This window comes from Bos grunniens, chromosome 18, assembly GCF_055505025.1.
Source record: "Bos grunniens cultivar Pamir isolate PY7600 chromosome 18, Bosgru_T2T1.0, whole genome shotgun sequence".
NCBI classification, from domain to species: domain Eukaryota; kingdom Metazoa; phylum Chordata; class Mammalia; order Artiodactyla; family Bovidae; genus Bos; species Bos grunniens.
The window spans coordinates 8,775,560-8,796,750 of record NC_141182.1 but is presented as its reverse complement, the minus strand read 5'-3'; the positions used below and the strand labels follow the sequence as shown (position 1 = coordinate 8,796,750).

Genomic DNA, 21,191 nt, shown 5'->3' with positions numbered 1-21,191 from the left:
TTGGTGGTCTGACATTTACAGGCAGTAATAACTGGGAGCGGTAAGTGAGAGGATGCCTGGCATGCAGTAAGGGCTCTACAGCTATTAGGAGGCTGGTGATAGGAGAGGATGCCTTCAGCTAATCCCTCCAAGTGATGGTTTTAATTGCCTCAGCCTGATGCATACCTTTGACCAGTCAAACATACAGGTGGCAGCTTGAGAATGCCCTATGACATGGACCGCCAAACATATCCTGTAAAAGGCTGGATAGTAAAAGCTTTAACATTCAAGTCCTACTCACTGAACTCTGCCATTACAGTGTGAGCAGCCACAGACAATCTGTAAATGAACAGGAGTGGCTACGTTCCAATAAAACAATAGGGACATTGACATTTGTATCCCATATAACTTTCGTGTGTCCAAAAAAATCTTATTCTGATTTCTTATAAACACCATCCTGAGCTCACAGGATATGCAAAAACAGGTGGCAGATTTATATAATAATCTATATATCTTTATAAAATACTCTTTAAATGGCAAAGTTAAAGAGATAGACATGAGTCTGGGTGAACTCCGGGAGTTGGTGATGGACAGGGAGGCCTGGCGTGCTGCAATTCATGGGGTTGCAAAGAGTCGGACACGACTGAGCGACTGAACTGAACTGAACTGAAAGAGATAGAGAGCAGGTTAAGGATGAGAATATGGCTCTTCAGAGGTAACGTGATGGGTCTGGTGGTGATGAAACAGTTCTGTATTTTGAGTGGGATGATATTGCACAAAACTACACATTATGAAATTGCAAGCAAGCGCACACACACACACACACATGCACTTGCATGTATAGCTGATGAAATCTGAATGAACTCTGGGGATTACACCAGGGCCAATTTCCTGGTTTTGATATTGTACTACAGTTATGCAAGATATTAACACTGGGGGAGGCTCGGCAAAGAGTGAATCTACTATTTTTCAAAATAAAATAGTTAAAAAAAAAAAGGCAGGGCCACATCTTGCCAACTCCTGCCATAGAATTCTAATCTGGCCAATAAACCTATTATACCCGTAGGGCTTCATAATAGTTTTTTTTTAATTAATATTAATAACGAACAAAGGGATTCCCTATGGCTCACGTTAAAAGAATCCACCTGCAATGCAAGAGACACAGGAGACACAGGTTCAATCCCTGGGTCAGAAAGATTCACCTGGAGCAGGGTGCAGCAACCCACTGCAGTATTCCCACCTGGAGAATCCCACACACAAAGGAATCTGCCAGGCGATAGTCCATAGGGCTTACAAAGGGTCAGACACGATTGAGTACACAGACACCAGGCAATAATGAACACACAGGCAATAATGAACAATATGTTCATGCTAATTTTAAAATCTGCTATGTAGGGACACCGCACAGTTGCTGGCCCTCTTACAGGAGCTGAGGTTTTCTGGTTTATCCACGTGGCCCGGAGGGTTCTTTAGCAAACATCCTTCTTTGTGATTTTAAATGAACCTGTTCTACCGCTCCACTTTCTGTTTGACTTGAGAGGCTGAAGTCGAGAGAGACCGCGAGAACAGGAAATTCTGTATTGGTGTTGAATTGGTATATTGGTAACTCTGCCTCAGTAAGGACTGTTCTCCAGAATGCAGGCCCCCAAACAGCATGTAAAGTGTTTTCCAAATGCTCACACCTTGGAAAGCGTACTGATTGGATCCTTTCATCCCAGGACACTGGCACTGTTATTAGCATTTCAAGAAGTACTACTTTATCATTCATTGTGGCCAATACTGTCCCGCTGGGCCTCTCTAGATGGTGTATATTGAATATCTCCTAACAAGACACCATCAAGTCAATAAAAGGGACAGCAAAAGACAAGGCCAGGAAAATTACCTTTCTAGAAAACAACTATATTCGTTTCTTTTTTCTGGGTAGATCAGCTGTGAAGAGGACATAAGGAGGAAGTCCTTGAGGCCTTCATGGAAAACCCCCAAGTGAAGCCATAACAGGAGAAAGCGAAGCTAATTAAGAGAGGCTGGATCCTGATGACATTGCTTGAGTGCCTGGATCCAGACATGCCTGAAACCAACGGGTCTTTTTAGTTATGTAAGCACAATGCATTCCCTTTACGCAAAGAGCTGACTCATTTGAAAAGATCCTGATGTTGGGAAAGATTGAAGGCAGGAGGAAAAGGGGACGACAGAGGATGAGATGGTTGGATGGCATCACTGACTCAATGGACATGAGTTTGGCAAACTCTGAGAGTTGGTGATGGACAGGGAGGCCTGGCATGCTGCGGTTCATGGGGTCACAGGGAGTCAGAAAGGACTGAGTGACTGAACTGAACTATGAATCTTTCTTAACATCTGAACTGAACTATGCTTTAGCAGTTTTGAATTGGTTATGTCACTTGTATCTGAAAGAATCCTGATGGAAACATAGTTTTGGTTCTTAAGAAACCCTGTGGTGAGGAGTGGGAGATGGACATATTTGTATAATAATGCAGTAATGAGGGTGTATGCAAGGGGTAAAGAGTGAATTTCCAGAAGAGGAAGTGAATGATGTAGCCTGGATTACTGTTACATTTGAGCTAGATCTCCTGTAGAGTGTGTGGTTGGACAAAGGCAAAAGTCTAGAGAAATGAAGTGGAGGCAAGAGGGAAGTTTGGGTAAGAGGAAGCTGAAGGTACAAAGTCATGAACTAGAACATTCTATTCTGGAAACCATTCATCATTTACTTAGTGGAACAGCAGATATTGCAGATGAAGGTTTTGGCAAGGGCTATTCTCCTGAAAGGTCTTAGAATCCCTGTGAAGGTGTTTGATGGTGAATGGAGGACCACAGAACTGTTCAGTGAGACAAAGCATACGCCTGGCTCATAGGAGGAGCCCAAGACATGGAGGCTCAGTTTATCAAAGGAGATGGATGATACTCTAAGATGTGCACATTGTAAAGACCACTCTCCATCTGGAAAGCAATGGGGAAGGAAATCCGATTACAAACAGAGCTCAGGTGGGAGATGAGGGTCCCAGTTAAACCATAGCTCCCCAGGGATAATAGGAAGGAGCGGGATGATAAAGATCTAGGACATAGAATTGACAGGACTCAGGACCGACAGGATGCAGAAATCAAGGGTAAGCTGCAGGCCTAAGTGAACCCAGCTTGTTTGGCTTGAATGACTGATTAGGTGGCAGTGCCTGGGCTTCCCTGGTGGCTCAGACAGTAAAGAATTCGCCTGCAGGATACCTGGGTTTGATCCCTGGATTGGGAAGATCCCCTGGAGGAGGGCATGGCAACCCACTCCAGTATTCTTGCCTGGAGAATCCCCCTAGACAGAGGAGACTGGCCGGCTACAGTCCATGGGGTCACAGAGTCAGACATGACTGAGCAACTAAGCGCAGCCGGTGTCTGAGCCAGCGCCTCCGTCGTCGGATGCAGGAGGGGAAACTGATTTGCAGACTAGAAGCAGAGGAAAAAATAATGAGGTCCGTTTTTGACAAATTGAGGCGGGATATCTGGTAACCAGTTGTATATGCCTATAGGTCCTGATGTTGAAAAGAGGGCTATGTTGTTAACACAGATTCAGAAATTACTGGATTAAATGGCAGTGTTTCTCAGCTCTGGCAGAATATTAGCATTGCTGGAGGAGCTTTAAAATATGCTAATACTGGGACCCCCAAATGGGATCTTCTTTATAGTGGACCTTCCCAGCAAAAGGAGAGCACCAGTACCAGCCTCGCTGCGAAGATCTGCTGAGTTACTGTCTGTAGATACCGATTTAATCTGCTAGGGAAAAGTCCCCAGGCTGTGTGGGAATCACAGATGTGTGACCTGTGCTTCAGAAAGATCTCAAGCTTGGTTTAATTTTCCACTGGCATTACCTTAACATTGTAAACATTTTGTAAACAAGGGGCCCCACATAAAGTTGCAATTTTGCACTGCATCCCCTAAATTGCATAGCCCATCCTGGGTTCACACATAGGTATTTTAAGACACTTCCCAGGTGAAAATTCCTGGTGTAGGAAGGGAAACAGGATAGCCCAGGAAACTTGGAGTGGGGTCTGGGGACAGAGCCCTCAGTAACACTCACACTTAGGGGACTGGTATGGTGGGTAGAGGAAGGAGGTTCATATAAGAGAAGCAGAAAGAATGATCAGAGAACTTAGAGGGCAAGATGTGGCTGGAGACCCCCAAAGCCCAAGGAGGGGAGGGTAATCAACACATTCAAACACTGCAGAGAAGTTAAGAGCTTGGTGTTCAAGATAATACAGACTGATCCCCATGGCTAGACCATTTAGGGAGATGTGTCAAGAAGTGAAAACTGGGCAGCAGGGTTCCAAAGAGCCTGGCTATGAAGGGAGAGGAAGAGAAAGGCAGGGGCTAAGAAAGACAGCCATTATGAAGCTGCTGCTGCTACTGCTAAGTCGCTTCAGTCGTGTCCGACTCTGTGCAACCCCAGAGATGGCAGCCCACCAGGCTCCCCAGTCCCTGGGATTCTCCAGGCAAGAACACTGGAGTGGGTTGCCATTGCCTTCTCCATTATGAAGCTACTTCAAGTCTAATACATGTTAGTATCAGTAAGAGGAAAGACATGTGGAGGGGCAGCAAGTAACAGGAGAGTGACTGAGCAGAGGTTGGAGGGAATGAGATGGAGAATTCTGTAAGTTCTGAGGAAGGACCATGCCTGACTCCTTCCCAATGTCTTCATATCTGCAAGAGGTCCCAGCAAGGGGCAGGGGCTCAGTGCAGGTGTCTCCAGATGCCATCTGAGACTAGAGGGAAGTGGTAATTAGAGGCTAGAACCAGTGCTGGTCATTTGCAAGGAGGATGGAGGGCAGTCGAGGGCACAGGTAGCTGAAGGCAGTACCTTTGTTCTGCAGCTTCTCCTTCACTTTGCTGTAGGCCGCTTTTATCTCCTGCGTGTTGGTGATGTTCAGCTGGAGCACAGAGAGATTCTTGGAGCAGGTTCTTCGTAATTCCTCTGCTCCAGACCCCTGTTCATCCAGAACTCCGGCAAATACAGTGAAGCCCAGCTCGTCCAGATACTTGGCCAAACCATGGCCAAACCCAGAATCACAACCTGCAAGGGGCCAAAGCAATACAAAATGGGCTCAGACTAAAATGGCAGGAGAAATTATTGAAGAAAAACTCACTGCATGCTGTTTATGATGGTCCATGTTCTGTGTAGAGAGTGAGTCTTGAGGAAGTTTTCTCCTTTGCTAAGTGGAAAATGGGCAGAGAAGCCACAACAGACAAATTTCTCTTTATTAAAAAAAAGGAGATGAGGAAGAATTTGAGGTGGGGACATAAATGGAAGGAGAAATGCTGATGAAGGGAAGGGGTCCAGGTGGTCAAAGAATGTAGCAGAGAAAAAGACATCTGACAGAAGCTTTTTCACTCATCTCTACGTGTAGTGTTTGCTGTAATAACTTCCATACAGTCTTCAGTAAAATTTTCATTACAAACTAACAAGTTGGAGTTGGTTTTTCTTTTTAAAGCTATAACAAAATGTCAGGTCCTGCTTCAAAGTGGACCGAGGACAATAGAAGGGGCTACCTACAGGGTCCAATTCCTTATGAATTATGAAAGATGAAGACTCCTAGCCACCTGCCCTTCTCACCTCCTTGAAAGCTTGCCCCTAGCCATGGCCTTCTCCCAAACCACTGAACCCTGGGAAGACGCCTGCAACAGAAACCAGATAGAAATCCCTAAGGGCATTGCTTTGTGAAACCAGAGGATAAGGTCATATGCAAAACATATGTCTAATCTCAGAATTTTTTTTTTTCACTAATCAGAAACGGTCCATTCCTGTAAATGCTAGAAGGAATTTGGCCCGTGTGCTTCAGAGAACACAAATACACAGTTACTTTTTCCAATCCAAATTGCTTGCTTGCTTTAGTTGGATCCTTTAAGGTAACTTTTTGGGTATTAGTTCTAGAAGGTGTTGTAGGTCTTGATAGAACTGTTGAACTTCAGCTTCTTCAGCATTACTGGTTGGGGCATAGACTTAGATTACCATGATATTGAATGGTTTGCCTTGGAAACCAACAGAGATCATTCTGTCATTTTTGAGATTGCATCCAAGTACTGCATTTCGGACTCTTCTGTTGACTACAATGGCTACTCCATTTCTTCTAAGGGGTTCTTGCCCACAGTAATAGATATAATGGTCATCTGAGTTATAGTCATCAAAAAAAGATGTCCTTTTCATTATAGGGTACTGGAATGCAAAAGTAGGAAGTCAGGAAACACCTGGAGTAATGGGCAAATTTGGCCTTGGAGTACAAAACGAAGCAGGTCAAAGGCTAACACAATTTTGTCAAGAGAATCCACTGGTAATATCAAACACCCTCTTCCAACAACACAAGAGAAGACTCTACAGATGGACATCACCAGATGGTCAAAATCAAAATCAAATTGATTATATTCTTTGCAGCCAAAGATGGAGATGCTCTATACAGTCAGCAAAAATAAGACCGGGAGCTGACTGGATCAGATCATGAATTCCTTATTGCAAACTTCAGACTTAAATTGAAGAAAGTAGGGAAAACCACTAGACCATTCAGGTATGATCTAAATCACATCCCTTACAATTACACAGTGGAAGTGAGAAATAGATTCAAGGGATTAGATCTGATAGACAGAATGCCCGAAGAACTATGGACAGAGGGTCATGACATTGTACAGGAGGCAGTGATCAAGACTATCCCCAAGAAAAAGAAATGCAAAAAGACAAAATGGTTGTCTGTGGAGGCCTTACAGACAGCTGAGAAAAGAAGAGAAGCTAAAAGCAAAGAAGAAAAGGAAAGATATACCCATTTGAATGCAGAGTTCCAAAGAATAGCAAGGAGAGATAGGAAAGCTTTCCTCAGTGATCAATGCAAAGAAATAGAGAAAAATAATAGAATGGGAAAGACTAGAGATTTTTTCAGAAAAATTAGAGATGCCAAGGGGACACTTCATGCAAAGATGGGCACAATAAAGGACAGAAATGGTATGGACCTAACATAAGCAGAAGATATTAAGAAGAGGTGGCAAGAATATACAGAACTATACAAAAAAGATCTTCACTACCCAGGTAATCACAATGGTGTGATCACTCACCTAGAGCCAGACATCCTGGAATGTGAAGTTAAGTGGGCCTTACTTTGTAGTGCAGCATCACTACAAACAAAGCTAGTGGAGGTGATGGAATTCCAGTTGAGCTCTTTCAAATCCTGAAAGATGATGCTGTGAAAGCATTGCACTCAACATGCCAGCAAATTTGGAAAACTCAGCAGTAGCCACAGGACTGGAAAAGGTCAGTTTTCATTCCAATCCCAAAGAAAGGCAATGCCAAAGAATGCTCAAACTACCGCACAATTGCACTCATCTCACATGCTAGTAAAGTAATGCTTGCTCAAAATTCTCCAAGCCAGGCTTCAGCAATACGTGAACTGTGAACTTCCAGATGTTCAAGCTGGATTTTGAAAAGGCAGAGGAACCAAAGATCAAATTTCCAACATCTGTTGGATCATAGAAAAAGCAAGAGAGTTCCAGAAAACCATCTACTTCTGCTTTATTGACTACACCAAAGTCTTTGTGTGGATCACAACAAACTGTGGAAAATTCTTTAAAAGATGGGAATACCAGACCATCTGACCTGCCTCCTGAGAAATCTGTATGCAGGTCAAGAAGCAACAGTTAGAACTGGACATGGAACAATGGATTGGTTCCAAATAGGGAAAGGAGTACATCAAGGCTGTACATTGTCACCCTGCTTATTTAATTTACATGCATAGAATACATACATCATGAGAAACACTGGGCTGGATGAAGCACAAGCTGGAATCAAGATTGCCCAGATAAATATCAATAACCTCAGATATGCAGATGATACCACCCTTATGGCAGAAAGTGAACAAGAACTAAAGAACCTCTTGATGAAAGTGAAAAAGGAGTGAAAAAGTTGGCTTAAAACTCAACATTCAAAAAACTAAGTTCATGACATCTGGTCCCATCACTTCATGGCAACTAGATGGGGAAACAATGGAAATAGTGAGAGACTTTATTTTGGGGGGCTCCAAAATCGCTGCAGATGATGACTGCAGCCATGAAATTAAAAGATGTTTGCTCCTTGGAGGAAAAGCTATGACCAAGTTAGACAGCACATTAAAAAGCAGAGACATTACTTTGCCAACAAAAGTCCATCTAGTCAAAGCTATGGTTTTTCCACTAGTCTTGTATGGGTGTGAAAGGTGGACTATAAAGAAAGCTGAGCCCTGAAGAATTGATGCTTTTGAATTGTGGTGTTGGAGAAGATTCTTGAGAGTCCCTTGGACTGCAAGGAGATCCAAGCAGTCTATCCTAAAGGAATTAAGTCCTGAATATTCATTGGAAGGACTGATGCTGAAACTCCAATACTTTGGCCATCTGATGTGAAGAACTGGAAAAGACCCTGATGCTGGGAAAGACTGAAGGCAGGAGGAGAAGGGGATGACAGAGGATAAGACAGTTGGAAGGCATCACCAACTCAATGGACGTGAGTGTGAGCAAGCTCTGGAAGTTGGTGATGGACAGGGAGGCCTGGCATGCTGCAGTCCATGGGGTCGCAAAGAGTCAGACACGACTGAGTGACTGAAATGAACTGAACTTAAGGTAAATTTAGATAATTCTGTTTCATTAATGTGGAACGGGATATGAATTCTGATCTTGGGATGCAGGCACTTAACCAAATTATCAAGCTATCTACAATGATGGTTTATTTGAAACAGTTCTTCTGAGCACGAGGCTTCTTTCTTGCATCAAATGAGTAAGGACTCAGAGTGGCAGGGAGAAGTACTTGTCAGTGTGAAAGTCACAGTTTATCCTTCTATAATTAGCTTAGGAGAAAAAAGTGAAGAACCTACTGTAGCAGAAAGAAGCAAGAGTCTTCCAGGGTCTGACAATTGATTAACTATTGTTACTGTGAATATTGTTACTATTGTTCCATTGTTTTTCCATGGCAGAACATATGGCAGAGACTTGGGAACGTGCATGCCTGAAGCCAGGTTACTCTTCTGTTCCTATGTTGCTTGCTGCTGCTGCTGCTGCTGCTACTGCTAAGTCACTTCAGTCATGTTGGACTCTGTGCGACCCCATAGACGGTAGCCCACCAGGCTCCGCAGTCCCCGGGATTCTCCAGGCAAGAACACTGGAGTGGGTTGCCATTTCCTTCTCCAATGCATGAAAGTGAAAAGTGAAAGTGAAGTCACTCAGTTGTGTTCGACTCTTAGAGACCCCATGGACTGCAGCCTACCAGACTCCATCCATGGGATTTTCCAGGCAAGAGTACTGGAGTGGGGTGCCATTGCCTTCTCCAATGTTGCTTGCAATGCCACAGAAGTTGGCCGTGCCCCAGACAAACGGGGTGCTGGTCTGTCCCCACAAACCTTTATCCCAGTCTTAGGCAAGGAGGGCACTGCCTTGTGCTCTCAGCCAGTCTCTTGCCCAAGGTTCCTGCTTTGGTTGACTACACCCTGCTCAATACAGCTGTTGTCATCACAGCTTGAGATGTGATGACTGATTTCAGCCCAAGGAACCTGACAGCGAGCATTGAAGGGACAAGTCGTCAGTTTGCGACATCAAGATGATTCTTTCTGCACTTGATAAACTGATAAGGAAACCTGCAGGCTCTGATCTGGTGGTTTTTATCATAAGGGCATCATAACAGCTTTTCAGGATTCAGAGTATTGATGTAAGTTTCTTCCATGTTGGAAATTAAGGAGACTAATCCAAAGTGCTCAGCTGAGACACGCTCTCCCAACTGTGGTCTTCGTCCACACCCTGTGCCCCAACAACGGTTCACTTCCAGCCCCTGACGTTAGGCGGTGGGGCCCCCACTTCCTGCAACGCAGGGCTGGGCATCAGCAGAGCGTGGGGATGGGGGCAAAATCTCAGAATTTGAGATGCGAGTCTACCCCACCCACTTGGAGTGTATTATGGGCTGTAGAAATTTGGTTTATACCCACAAGTACAAAATAGAGATATCTGAAATTTTAAGATGAAGACATCGTGGACATAAACTCACCCTTTGAGCCATACCAGAATAAATGTGTAACAATTACTAAGTCTCTACAGCTCTAAAGATAAGAGATCATATTCACATTGGCTGTGCCAGGTGGTCTGTCCTGTAAACCCTGAAAGAACTGCCTTGTCAGCATCTGGGGGCTACAGTCAGGCATGCCCCTAAAAATCAGAAAGTTCAGGAAATCAGAGAGCACACTGACAATCAACTCAAGGATCAATATGCAAGTGATTAGAAAAGATATCTGACTTTAAAGCTAACAACACCTCCCCGGAGGGACTTCCCTAGTGATCCAGTGGTTAAGAATACATCTTGCAATGCAAGGGTTGCAGGTTCAATCCCTGCTCAGGGAACTAAGATCCCACATATTGCAGGACCACAAAGCCCTTGGGCCACAACTAGAGAATCTGTGCACTGCAGCTAAAGATCCTCTATGACACAGTGAACCTCCCACATGCCTCAACTAAGACCTGATGCAGCCAAGGTTAATTAGTTAATTTTTAAAACCCCTTCATGGATCACAGTCTTGTTATGGTGAAGAGGCTTGCATAACTCAGTGAAGCTATGGCCACGCCATGCAAGGCCACCCAAGTTGGACGGGTCATAATGAAGAGTTCTGACAAAACGTGGTCCGCTGGAGGAGGAAATGGCAAACCACCCTAGTACTCTTACTGCAAGAACCCCATGAACAGTATGAAAAGGCAAACAGATAAGACACTGGAAGATAAGCACACCCAAGGTGTCTGATATGCTACTGGGGAAGAGTGGAGGGCCAGTACTAATAGCCCCAGAAGGAATGAAGAGGCTGGGCCAAAGCGGAAATGATGCTCAGTTGTGGTGTATCTGGTGGTGAACTAAAGAGCCTCTTGATGAAAGTGAAAGAGGAGAGTGAAAAAGTGGACTCAAAACTCAACTTTCAGAAAACTATGGTCATGGCATCCAGTCCCATCACTTCATGGTAAATAGATGGGGAAACAATAGAAACAATGAGAGAGTTTATTTGGGGGAGCTCCAAAATCACTGCAGATGGTGACTGCAACCTTGAAATCAAAAGACACTTGGTCCTTGGAAGAAAAGTTACACCAACCCTAGATAGCACATTGAAAAGCAGAAACATTACTTTGCTGACAAAGGTCCGTGTAGTCAAAGCTATGGTTTTTCCAGTCATCATGTATGGGTGTGAGAGCTGGATTATAAAGAAAGATGAGCACCAGAGAATTGACGCTTTTGAACTGTGGTGTTGGAGAAGACTCTTGAGAGTCCCTTGACTGCAAGGAGATCCAACCAGTCAATCCTTAAGCAAATCAGTCCTGAATATTCATTGGAAGGACTGATGCTGAAGCTGAAACGCCAATACTTTGGCCACGTGATGCAAAGAACTGAGTCATTGGAAAAGACCCTGATGCTGAGAAAGATTGAAGGAAGGAGGAGAAGGAGATGACAGAGGATGAGATGGTTGGATGGCATCACCCACTCAATGGACATGAGTTTGAGCAAACTCTGGGAGTTGGCAGGGAGGCCTGGTGTGCTGCAGTCCATGGGATCACAAAGACTCAGACATGACTGAGTGACTGAACTGAACTGAACTGGTGGTGAAAGTAAAGTCCAATGGTATAAAGAATAATACTGCCTGCTGCTGCTGCTAAGTCACTTCAGTCGTGTCCAACTCTGTGTGACCCCATAGGCGGCAGCCCACTAGGCTCCTCTGTCCCTGGGATTCTCCAGGCAAGAATACTGGAGTGGGTTGCCATTTCCTTCTCCAATGCATGAAAGTGAAAAGTGAAAGTAAAGTCGCCTAGTCGTGCCCGACTCTTAGCGACCCCATGGACTGCAGCCCACCAGGCTCCTCCATCCATGAGATTTTCCAGGCAAGAGTAATACTGCCTAGGAACCTAGAATGTTAGGTCCACGAATCAAGGTAAATTGGGCTTGGTTGTGAACTTGGCCCCCCACCTCTGCAACCCTGCTTGAGTTGTTTAACCTCTCTGTGCCTCAGCTTCCTCATCTCTAAAATGGACTTGATAACGGTGCCTACATCAGTTATGATTTGTGATGTGCTTAACAATGCCTGGAATTACTATAATAGATCTTTAAAAAAAAATAATACTAGGTACATGACATTCTTCCTGAATTTCAGGTGTTTACATGCATGATCTTGGTAGATAGGAAGTTCACCTCTACTGATAGCTAAACATCTTGGTTAAGACTCTGCCTGCTTGATTCTGCCTCTGCCATGTCTGAGCCTTGGGTAACATTACATAAAGTAGTACAGAGCCTCCACTTATTCATCTGGGAAGTGGGGTTATAACGGTTCCTCCCTCCTAGGCTGATCTTGGAAGTCAACAAGACAGAGAATGTTCTGCACAAAGCCCAGCATATCATACGTGACTGTTACCAGTATTGTGGCTCTAACCCAGACATCATTTCTGATCTGCTGTGTGAACGATCAGGCTATGCTAACCCTGGTGTCTTAGGGCCAGGCAGGGGCTAGAGGGCCTTGAGAATGTAGGTGGCTGGAGAGCCACTCCCTGTCAAGATAGAGTAACCCTTGTGCACTCCAGAAACCCAAAGACAAGGCAGGGGCCTTTGTGAAAGCTACTTTCCCTCGTGGCTCCCTGATAAATAATCTGCCTGCAATACAGGAGACCCAGGTTTAATCCCTGGGTTAGGAAGATCCCCTGGAGAAGGGAATGGCAACCCACTCCAGTATTCTTGCCTGAAGAATTCCATGGACAGAGGAACCTGGTAAGTTACAGTCCATGAGCTTAGACACAAAGAGTCAGACACAACTGAGCAACTAGCACTTTGTGGAAAGGCAAAATGTTTCATAACCTACCCATCAGTAGCTCAGTTGGTAAAGAATTCGCCTGCAATGCAGGAGACTCAGGTTCAATCCCTGGGTCAGGATGATCCCCTGGAGAAGGAAATGGCAACCTGCTCCAGTATTCTTGCCTGGAAAATCACATGACAGAGGAGCCTGGTGGGCTACAGTCCATGGGGTCATAAAGAGTTGCAGCCAACCGAGCAACTAAACCACCAGCCTCTGAAAATTATCAAACCTAGTGTGACTCGAATGCTTACCAAGACCCATCCAGCTTCACACATATTAACTCCACCCACCCTGGGAGATAAGTCATTTTACTATCATCACTCTACGGAGGAGGAAACTGAAACACAGAAGGGTTAAGTCATTTAGCTGGACATGGCAGAGGTAGGTTGAAACCCAGGCAGGGGTTGATAAATAAACATCTGGAATATAAAATATTCTATTCTTCCAGAGCACAGGGCCTAGCATATAGTAGCTGATCAATAAAAGGCGTGTGTTGGGGACTTCTCCAGCAGTCCAGTGGTTAAGACTGTCCACTTCCAATCCAGGGAGAGAGACTTCAATCCCTGGTGGCGGAACTAAGATCCGACATGCTACACAGCACAGCCAAAAAATTACACACAAAAAAGCATGTGTTGGCTAAATGGGCATTTAAGAGGCCACTGGCCTTAATGCCTTAAAAACGCAGAGAGTCTTATGTCACTAGTATCGAGGGTTCCTAGCCTCTAAGTCCTAACAAACACCTGTGGAGTTGGATGCCTACCCCAAGAGAGGGTGTAGGAATTGCTGGGGGTGGTTTTAAGCTATGCCCTTTGAGATCATTCTGTCTCTAGTGGCCTGGAAAATCATCAGCTTGGAGCAAGCAACAAGTACTAGAGTCTCATTTTTGCAAAACTGGAGTGAACGTGAAATTATGATTTATTCTAAAATATTAATAAAGTCTCTCAATTTGTGTGAAAAACGGAAATGTGAATCACTTTAACTCAGAAGAGTTAAGAATGATAGTTTCTGAGCTGGTGGGCTAACTGTAAGTGGATTTATGCTATTGCCGTATGGAGCTGGTGAATAGAAACATAGCTCATCATTTGTTGGGTCAAGTCGTCGGCAAGTTGTGAATAACTCAAGTTCTGGAGTTCTTTAAGGCTAGGTCCCCTGAATGAAACACGCCTGTCAAGACTAACAGCATGTGCTCTTGGACACAAGCTGGTTCCTCGGAAGCTGCATTCAGAAAAGGATGAAGAAGGAAGAATTTGCAACACTGTAAATGATTTCTTTGTTGTTGTTGTTATTGTTTAGTCACTCAGTTGTGTCCGGCTCTTTGCAACCCCGTGGACTGGGAGGCTCCTGCCGGGCTCCTTTGTCCACGGCAAGAATACAGAAGTGGGTTACCATTTCCTTCTGCAGGGTATCTCCTCTCAGGAGTCAAACCCACATCTGCATTGGCAGGTAGATTCTTTACCCCTGAGCTACCAATTTTTTCTAGACAGTATTAAAACATCATATAAGTAATAAAACTTTAAGAGCAACATCAGGATAAACAAAAGAAGTTACCCATAACACCACCAATCTAGCATAAGTTTTATAACTTTCTTGCTTTTTCTTCTAGTCTTTTTTTCCTATACACTGTTCTTTAATAACTATAATTATAGTACACATGTGATTTGACAACTAATTTTTAAATTAGTATTATAGATATACAGATGACACCACCCTTATGGCAAAAAGCAAAGAAGAACTAAAGAGCCTCTTGATGAAAGTGAAAGAGGAGAATGAAAAACTTGGCTTAAAGTTCAACATTCAGAAAACTAAGATCATGGCATCCGGTCCCATCACTTCATGGCAAATAGATGGGGAAACAGTGGCTGACTTTATTTTTCTGGGCTCTAAAATCACTGCAGATGGTGACTGCAGCCATGAAATTAAAAGACACTTACTCCTTGGAAGGAAAGTGATGACCAACCAAGACAGCATATTAAAAAGCAGAGACATTACTTTACCAACAAAGGTCCGTCTAGTCAAGGCTTATGGTTTTTCCAGTGGTCATGTATGGATGTGAGAGTTGGACTATAAAGGAAGCTGAGCGCCGAAGAATTGATGCTTTTAAATTGTGGTGCTAGAGAAGACTCTTGAAAGTCCCTTGGACTGCAAGGAGACCCAACCAGTCCATTCTAAAGGAGATCAGTCCTGGGTGTTCATTGGAGGGACTGATGTTGAAGCTGAAACGCCAATACTTTGGCCACCTGATGTGAAGAGCTGACCCATGTGAAAAGCCCCCGATGCTGGGAAAGATTGAAGGCAGGAGGAGAAGGGGACAACAGAGGATGAGATGGTTGGATGGCATCACTAACTCGATGGACATGGGTTTGGGTGAACTCCGGGAGTTGGTGACGGACAGGGAGGACTGGCGTGCTGCGATTCATGGGGTCACAAAGAGTCGGACACGACTGAGTGACTGAACTGAAACCAGTTTTAGCTATTTCCACAGTCTGCAAAACCAAAAGTCATCATTTTTCACTACTAGATAAAATTCTCCCCATGAAAATGCAGCAAAGAAAAACATGATTGGAGCCCGGATTTTGGAGCCAGGATCCCTGGGTCCAAATCCTGGCTCTGCTACTTTCAAGCTGTGTGACTTTGGCCAGTCAATTTACCTCTCTGTGCCTCAGTTTCCTTATCTATAAAGTGAGATGATACTAGGACCTGCCTCATAAGATTGTCCGAAAGATTAAATGATTTTATATACCAGAGTAATTGCAACAGAGCCTGCCACATGGCAGTTGCTACCCAGGTGTTAAATAAATAGCAACTGCGTTTCTGTTTGTTTTAAACCCATGCTACTCCTTTCATTGGCTACTTCTGGTTCCTAGAACCAAAGGATTTTGAGTTCTTATCTCAGAAGATCATCACAGACATTCTAACCACAATAATGAATTGGCCAAGTACTGTGCTTTCTGCCAGCGGTCTCATCTCTCCTAGACTCTCCTTCCCTAAAGCTCCTCGAAGTCTCCCCTTTGTCAATATCTTTGAACAACAGCAGCTTAAAACAGAGTTTCTCAGGGGGTGGGCCTCTTCAGAGGTGCCAGGGCCCATTCTCATAGTGGACTTTCACTTCTCTTCATTGGAAGGACTGATGTTGAAGCTGAAACTCCGATACTTTGGCCACATAATGGGAAGAGCTGACTCATTTGAGAAGACCCTGATGCTGGGAAAGATTGAGGGCAGGAGGAGAAGGGGATGACACAGGATGAGATGGTTGGATGGCATCACCGACTCCATGGACATGGGTTTGGGTAGACTCTGGGAGTTGGTGATGGACAGAGGCCTGGCGTGCCTGCAGTTCATGGGGTCGCAAAGAGTCGGACACGACTGAGCGACTGAACTGAACTGAGTGGAATAGACAAACACAAATGGAGGACCTGTGTGTATCAAATAAGAGGACACTATCTGAATATGTGTTTTGCTTGGCCCATACAGTGTATTTCTTAAAAATTTAAGCAAAGGCTAAAATCCAAGAATGCCACCTGAAAACCCAGATCGGTGGTTTCTCTTGATCAACCAGAATATAGGCCAACTGTGGGCCTGCGTTCCTACGAGGAACTCGTGTGCTGAAGCTGAGGATCCCAAAGCTGCCCCTTGCCACTCCCTGTCCCCCGTCCCCACCGCCCTCTCCCGTCCCCCGACTCCCCTCCCCCCACGCTCTCAGGTCCAGGGTTCCCACTTCCTATTGCACATGCGCACCTCTATCGCCCACTGCCTTCACCACTGTGACCCGCCCCACCTCTGCAGCCTTTTGAACCCAACATACCTGCCACACTTTGTCCCACTTACAAAGGTCATCTGGGTCTAGAGTTATTTATCTGTAAAACCGTGGAAAACTAGGGAGGAAAAGACTTTCCCCACCCTTGTTTGAAATTTAAGCACTCCACCAGATTGCCACCCTCATGTTGACCCTGCCTGGTCCCTATAAAATAGATTAAGGTGCAATAAAATGGTAGACACATAATAAAACTGTAAGGTACCTAATAATTCCCTGAGAGCCCTACAAGGCTCAGCTTCTAATCCAGGAAGAGAAAACACTTGACAGTTATACCACTGACACTACCTGTGTTGACTTTGGCACTCTTAAAAGATAGTGATGTTGGGTGGTGAACCCCTGGGAATTAGCTAGAGCTTTTTTGCTTAATTGGAGGATAACTACTTTACAGTGTTGTATTGGTATCTGCTGTACAAAGTCTGTGTTAGTAGCTCCGTCATGTCCAACTCTTTGCAACCCCATGGACTGTAGCCCACCAGGCTCCTTTGTCCACTGGATTCTCCAGACAAGAATATTGCAGTGGGTTGCCATGCCCTTCTCTAGGGGATCCTCCCGACTCAGGGATGGAACCCAAGTCTCCCTTGGAGAAGGAAGTGGCAACCCACTCCAGTATTCTTGCCTGGAAAATCCCCTGGACACAGGGGACTGGGTCGCTACAGTCCATGGGGTCACAGAGAGTGGAACACGACTGAGCACACAAGTATATTGCACACACGCACAGTCAACTGTATTTTAGGATGCCCCTCTGGTGAAATTTGTCTGATGTTTTTCTTATGTTCTGACTGGGGTTATGAGCTTGGGAAAGGAGATCACAGATACAGGGCCATTTTCATCACATTGTATTAAGAGGACAAACAAGCAACAAGACATGAATGTTGACGTTGCCTTTGATCACCTGGATGAAGTAAAGTGGGGAAATTTGTCCGCTATGAAGTTACTCTTTGTCCACCCCCTCTTCCATACTATACTCTTCGGAAGGAAGCCTCTATGTATTAATACCTACATAAATTATTTGGAACTCTTGTACATGGGAGATTTGTCTCTTTTCCCTCATTTATTAATTTATTTTTATCTTTATGGACTCAGGAATATTAATTTTATACTTTGGGTTATAATCCAATACTTTATCTTAGTGCTCAAATTATTTATTTTTCTGGGCTCTAAAATCACTGCAGATGGTGACTGCAGCCATGAAATTAAAAGACGCTTACTCCTTGGAAGGAAAGTGATGACCAACTAAGACAGCATATTAAAAAGCAGAGACATTACTTTACCAACAAAAGTCCATCTAGTCAAAGCTATGGTTTTCCCAGTAGTCATGTATGGATGTGAGAGTTGGACTGTAAAGAAAGCTGAGCATCGAAGAATTGATGTTTTTAATATATATATATTTATTTATCTTCTCCCTCTTGTGCCTCCTCCCACCCACCCTCCATCTCTCTTTCTAGGTCATCACAGAGCTTAGCTAGATCTTTCATGTCAATTTTTAAAAATAATTTTAAGTTTTATGTTTTGGCTGTGCTGGGCCCTCATTGCTGTGAAGGATTTTCTCTAATTTGGGTGGGTAGGGATGATTCTCTAGTTGTGGTACACAGGGCGTCTCATTGTGGTGGCTTCTCTTGTTGCTAAACACAGGCTCTAGACGTGCAGGCTTCAGTGGTTGCAGCTGAAGGGCTTGATTGCTCTGCAGCAGGTGGGATCTTCCCGGGCCAGGGATTGAACCCATGTCTCTTGTGTTGGCAAGCGGAGTCTTCACCACTGAGCCACCAGGGAAGCTCTCATGTCAAATTTTTAATGAAAATGAATTTTTCCTGGAATGTGAAAACCTTTATGAATATCTCTTCAGTACTATTGATATACCTATGTTAAGATGGGTAACTGAGATGCCAAGAGATTACTCGTTCAAGGCTACACAGCTGGGATGTGCAAGAGCTGGCTCTCAGAGGAACCTGGAAATGTACATTACCATATGTAAAATAGATAGCCAATGGGAATTCACTGTATGACTCAGGGAACTCAAACCCAGGCTCTGTAACATTCTAGAGGGGTGGGATGGGGAAGGAGATGGGAGGGAGGTTCAAGATGGAGGGGACATAGGAATACCTATGGCTGATTCATGTTGATGTTTGGCAGAAACCAACACAATACCTTCAATGAAAAATAAATGAGTTTTTTAAAAACATAGGGATAATAAAAGGTTCTCATGAACTGAAAACAAAACCAGGAAAACGAGCTGGCTCTCAGACCTAGATTTGCTTCTTTCATGTTCTATTATTGCTATGATTCATTTATTGTCTCCTTGAGTGCTTTGCAGTGGTGGGGATGGGGGCACCACGGATGAAAGCTCTCTGCCTAAGAGGGGCCTCCATCAGTGATGTCAGTTCCCTTCACACAGGATGGACTGCCATCATCCATCCGGCAGGGAAAATGACTTACGGCTGATTTCCTGGATGGAAAAATGCAGTGGGTTTGTTCTCAGTGGTGTATAAGGAAGCAACTCCTAGCCTTGCAAAATAAGCAGCCAATCAAGGTAGCTCTGCTGGGTTTGAGCAAGTGGCTGGATTTCCAGACCACAGCCTAGTCCTGATGCCTCTTCTGAACTCTATCTGCTGCAATTTCAAGTTGAACCAGAATTCATCACCAATTGCCCCCAACTGTTTTACCTTCTGGAATTTCTTGTTCTCCTAGTTACTCAGGACCAACACCTTCTCTCCCAATGCTCATCTCCAGTCAGTGCCCATGCCTGTCCTCCTAAGACTGATATCTATCTCTATCTCCTTTCCAGCATCTCATGACAAAAAATGCCAATTCAGCTCAGCCTCTCAACAGATTGTTAAGTTAGGGATTGTTTTCGTTGTTGCTTAGTCACTCAGTCAGGTCTGAGTCTTTTGTGACCCCATGGACTGTGGCCCACCAGGCTTCTCCCTCCATGAAGTTTCCCAGGCAAAAATACTGGAGTGGGTGGCCATTTCCTCCTCCAAAGGATCTTCCTGACCCAGGGATCAAACCCATGTCTCCTGCATTGGCAGGTAGATTCTTTACCCCTGAGCCATCAGGGAAGCCCAAAGTTAGGGGTATATATCCTCAAAAGCCACGGAAAATGATGCTGTAATTGTCCAAAATTTCATATTATGTCTTTTATGGGTATGTCAGTTAAGAAACACTGGACATGAAACAGTACTGACGGGGATGATGTTCAGTCAGCTGAGAAGGCCAGAATTTCAGAAATCCTCAGTCAAGCACAGAAGCCATTAAAAAGAGGTGAGTTAAGGATCTAGACAAGATTCATGGGGTAAAACAGAGCCAGACACAACTTCACAACTGAACACCAACAACACGCAGAAACCAGGGACGCTTCTCAACATCCCACAGCATTCAGGACAGCCCCCACCACAAAGAATGATCTGGCCCTCAATGGCAATAGTGCTGGGAAACCCTGGTCTAGGGGAAGACACACTTTAGGTAAATAAGTAAAACGGAGAGTAAGGAATGTTTTCAACAGAAAATCTCTGGGAACTACAGGCCGTAGCTTCTGTCCAAGGAGAACTCAAAGTCCCTCCTTTAGGGGACATCCCATTGGAGAAGAAAACAGGCAGGAAAGAAAAAGAACTAGTTACCTCCACCAGGACAGGGAATCTATTGGGTTAACCCAGTTCATTGTTCTAGCCTCTGTGCCTAAAACAGTGCTGTTAGGCTTCCCTGGTGGCTCAGACAGTAAAGAATCCACCTGCAATGCAGAAGACCCAGGTTCAATCCGTGGGTCAGGAAGATCCCCTGGAGAAAGGAATAGCAACCCACTCCAGTGTTCTTGCCTGGAGAATCCCACAGATGGAGGAGCCTGATGGGCTATAGTCCACGGGGTCTCAAAGAGTAGGACAGGACTGAGTGAGTAACACGCACACACAGACACCTCTGTGCCCAAAACAGTGCTGGGTCTAAGTCCCAACAGTCTGAGAGCCTTATGTTTATATATGTTACCTTATATCATGCCCGAGGTCTCAAAGTGGGTCTTTTTTAAAAAATAGATTTTAATTTTTTAAAGTTTTAGATATAAAAATTGCGAAGAGAGTATAGAGTTCTCTTTGCCTACAGTTTCCACTATTATTAACATCTTACATTAGTATGCTACATTTTCTGAAATTAATGAACCAATATTGATACATTATTATTAACAAATGTTCAGACCAGATTTCCTTACTTTTTTACTTAAGGTCATTTTTCTATCCCAGGGTCCCATCTAGGATCCCTTATTATACTTAGTCATTATATCTCCTTAGGCTTCTTCTCAGACTTTTTCTTGCTTTTGCTGTCTTTGATGGTTTTAAAGTATACAGGGCTTCCCAGGTGGATCAGTGATAAAGAATCTGCCTGCCACACCAGGAGACACTGGTTTGAACCCCGGGTTGGGAAGATCCCTTGGAGAAGGAAATGGCAACCCACTCCAGTATTCTTGCCTGGAAAATCCCCTGGACACAGGGGACTGGGTCGCTACAGTCCATGGGGTCACAGAGAGTGGAACACGACTGAGCACACAAGTA

At 44.4% G+C, this 21,191-nt stretch overlaps 1 protein-coding gene across 3 annotated transcripts in view; it reads right to left on the bottom strand.

Annotated features, from left to right (window-relative positions):
• Nucleotides 1–21,191, bottom strand: part of HSD17B2 (hydroxysteroid 17-beta dehydrogenase 2) — a 92,202-nt gene that overhangs the window by 23,063 nt on the left and 47,948 nt on the right. For 2 of the 3 annotated variants that reach the window (XM_086350070.1, XM_086350071.1), the window contains exon 2: nucleotides 4,835–5,047. The exons of the other annotated variant lie outside the window; for it this stretch is intronic. In XM_086350070.1, coding sequence (XP_086206196.1) covers nucleotides 4,835–5,047 — 213 coding nt within the window. The remainder of the gene's footprint in view (nucleotides 1–4,834; nucleotides 5,048–21,191) is intronic. 3 annotated transcript variants of the gene reach the window in all.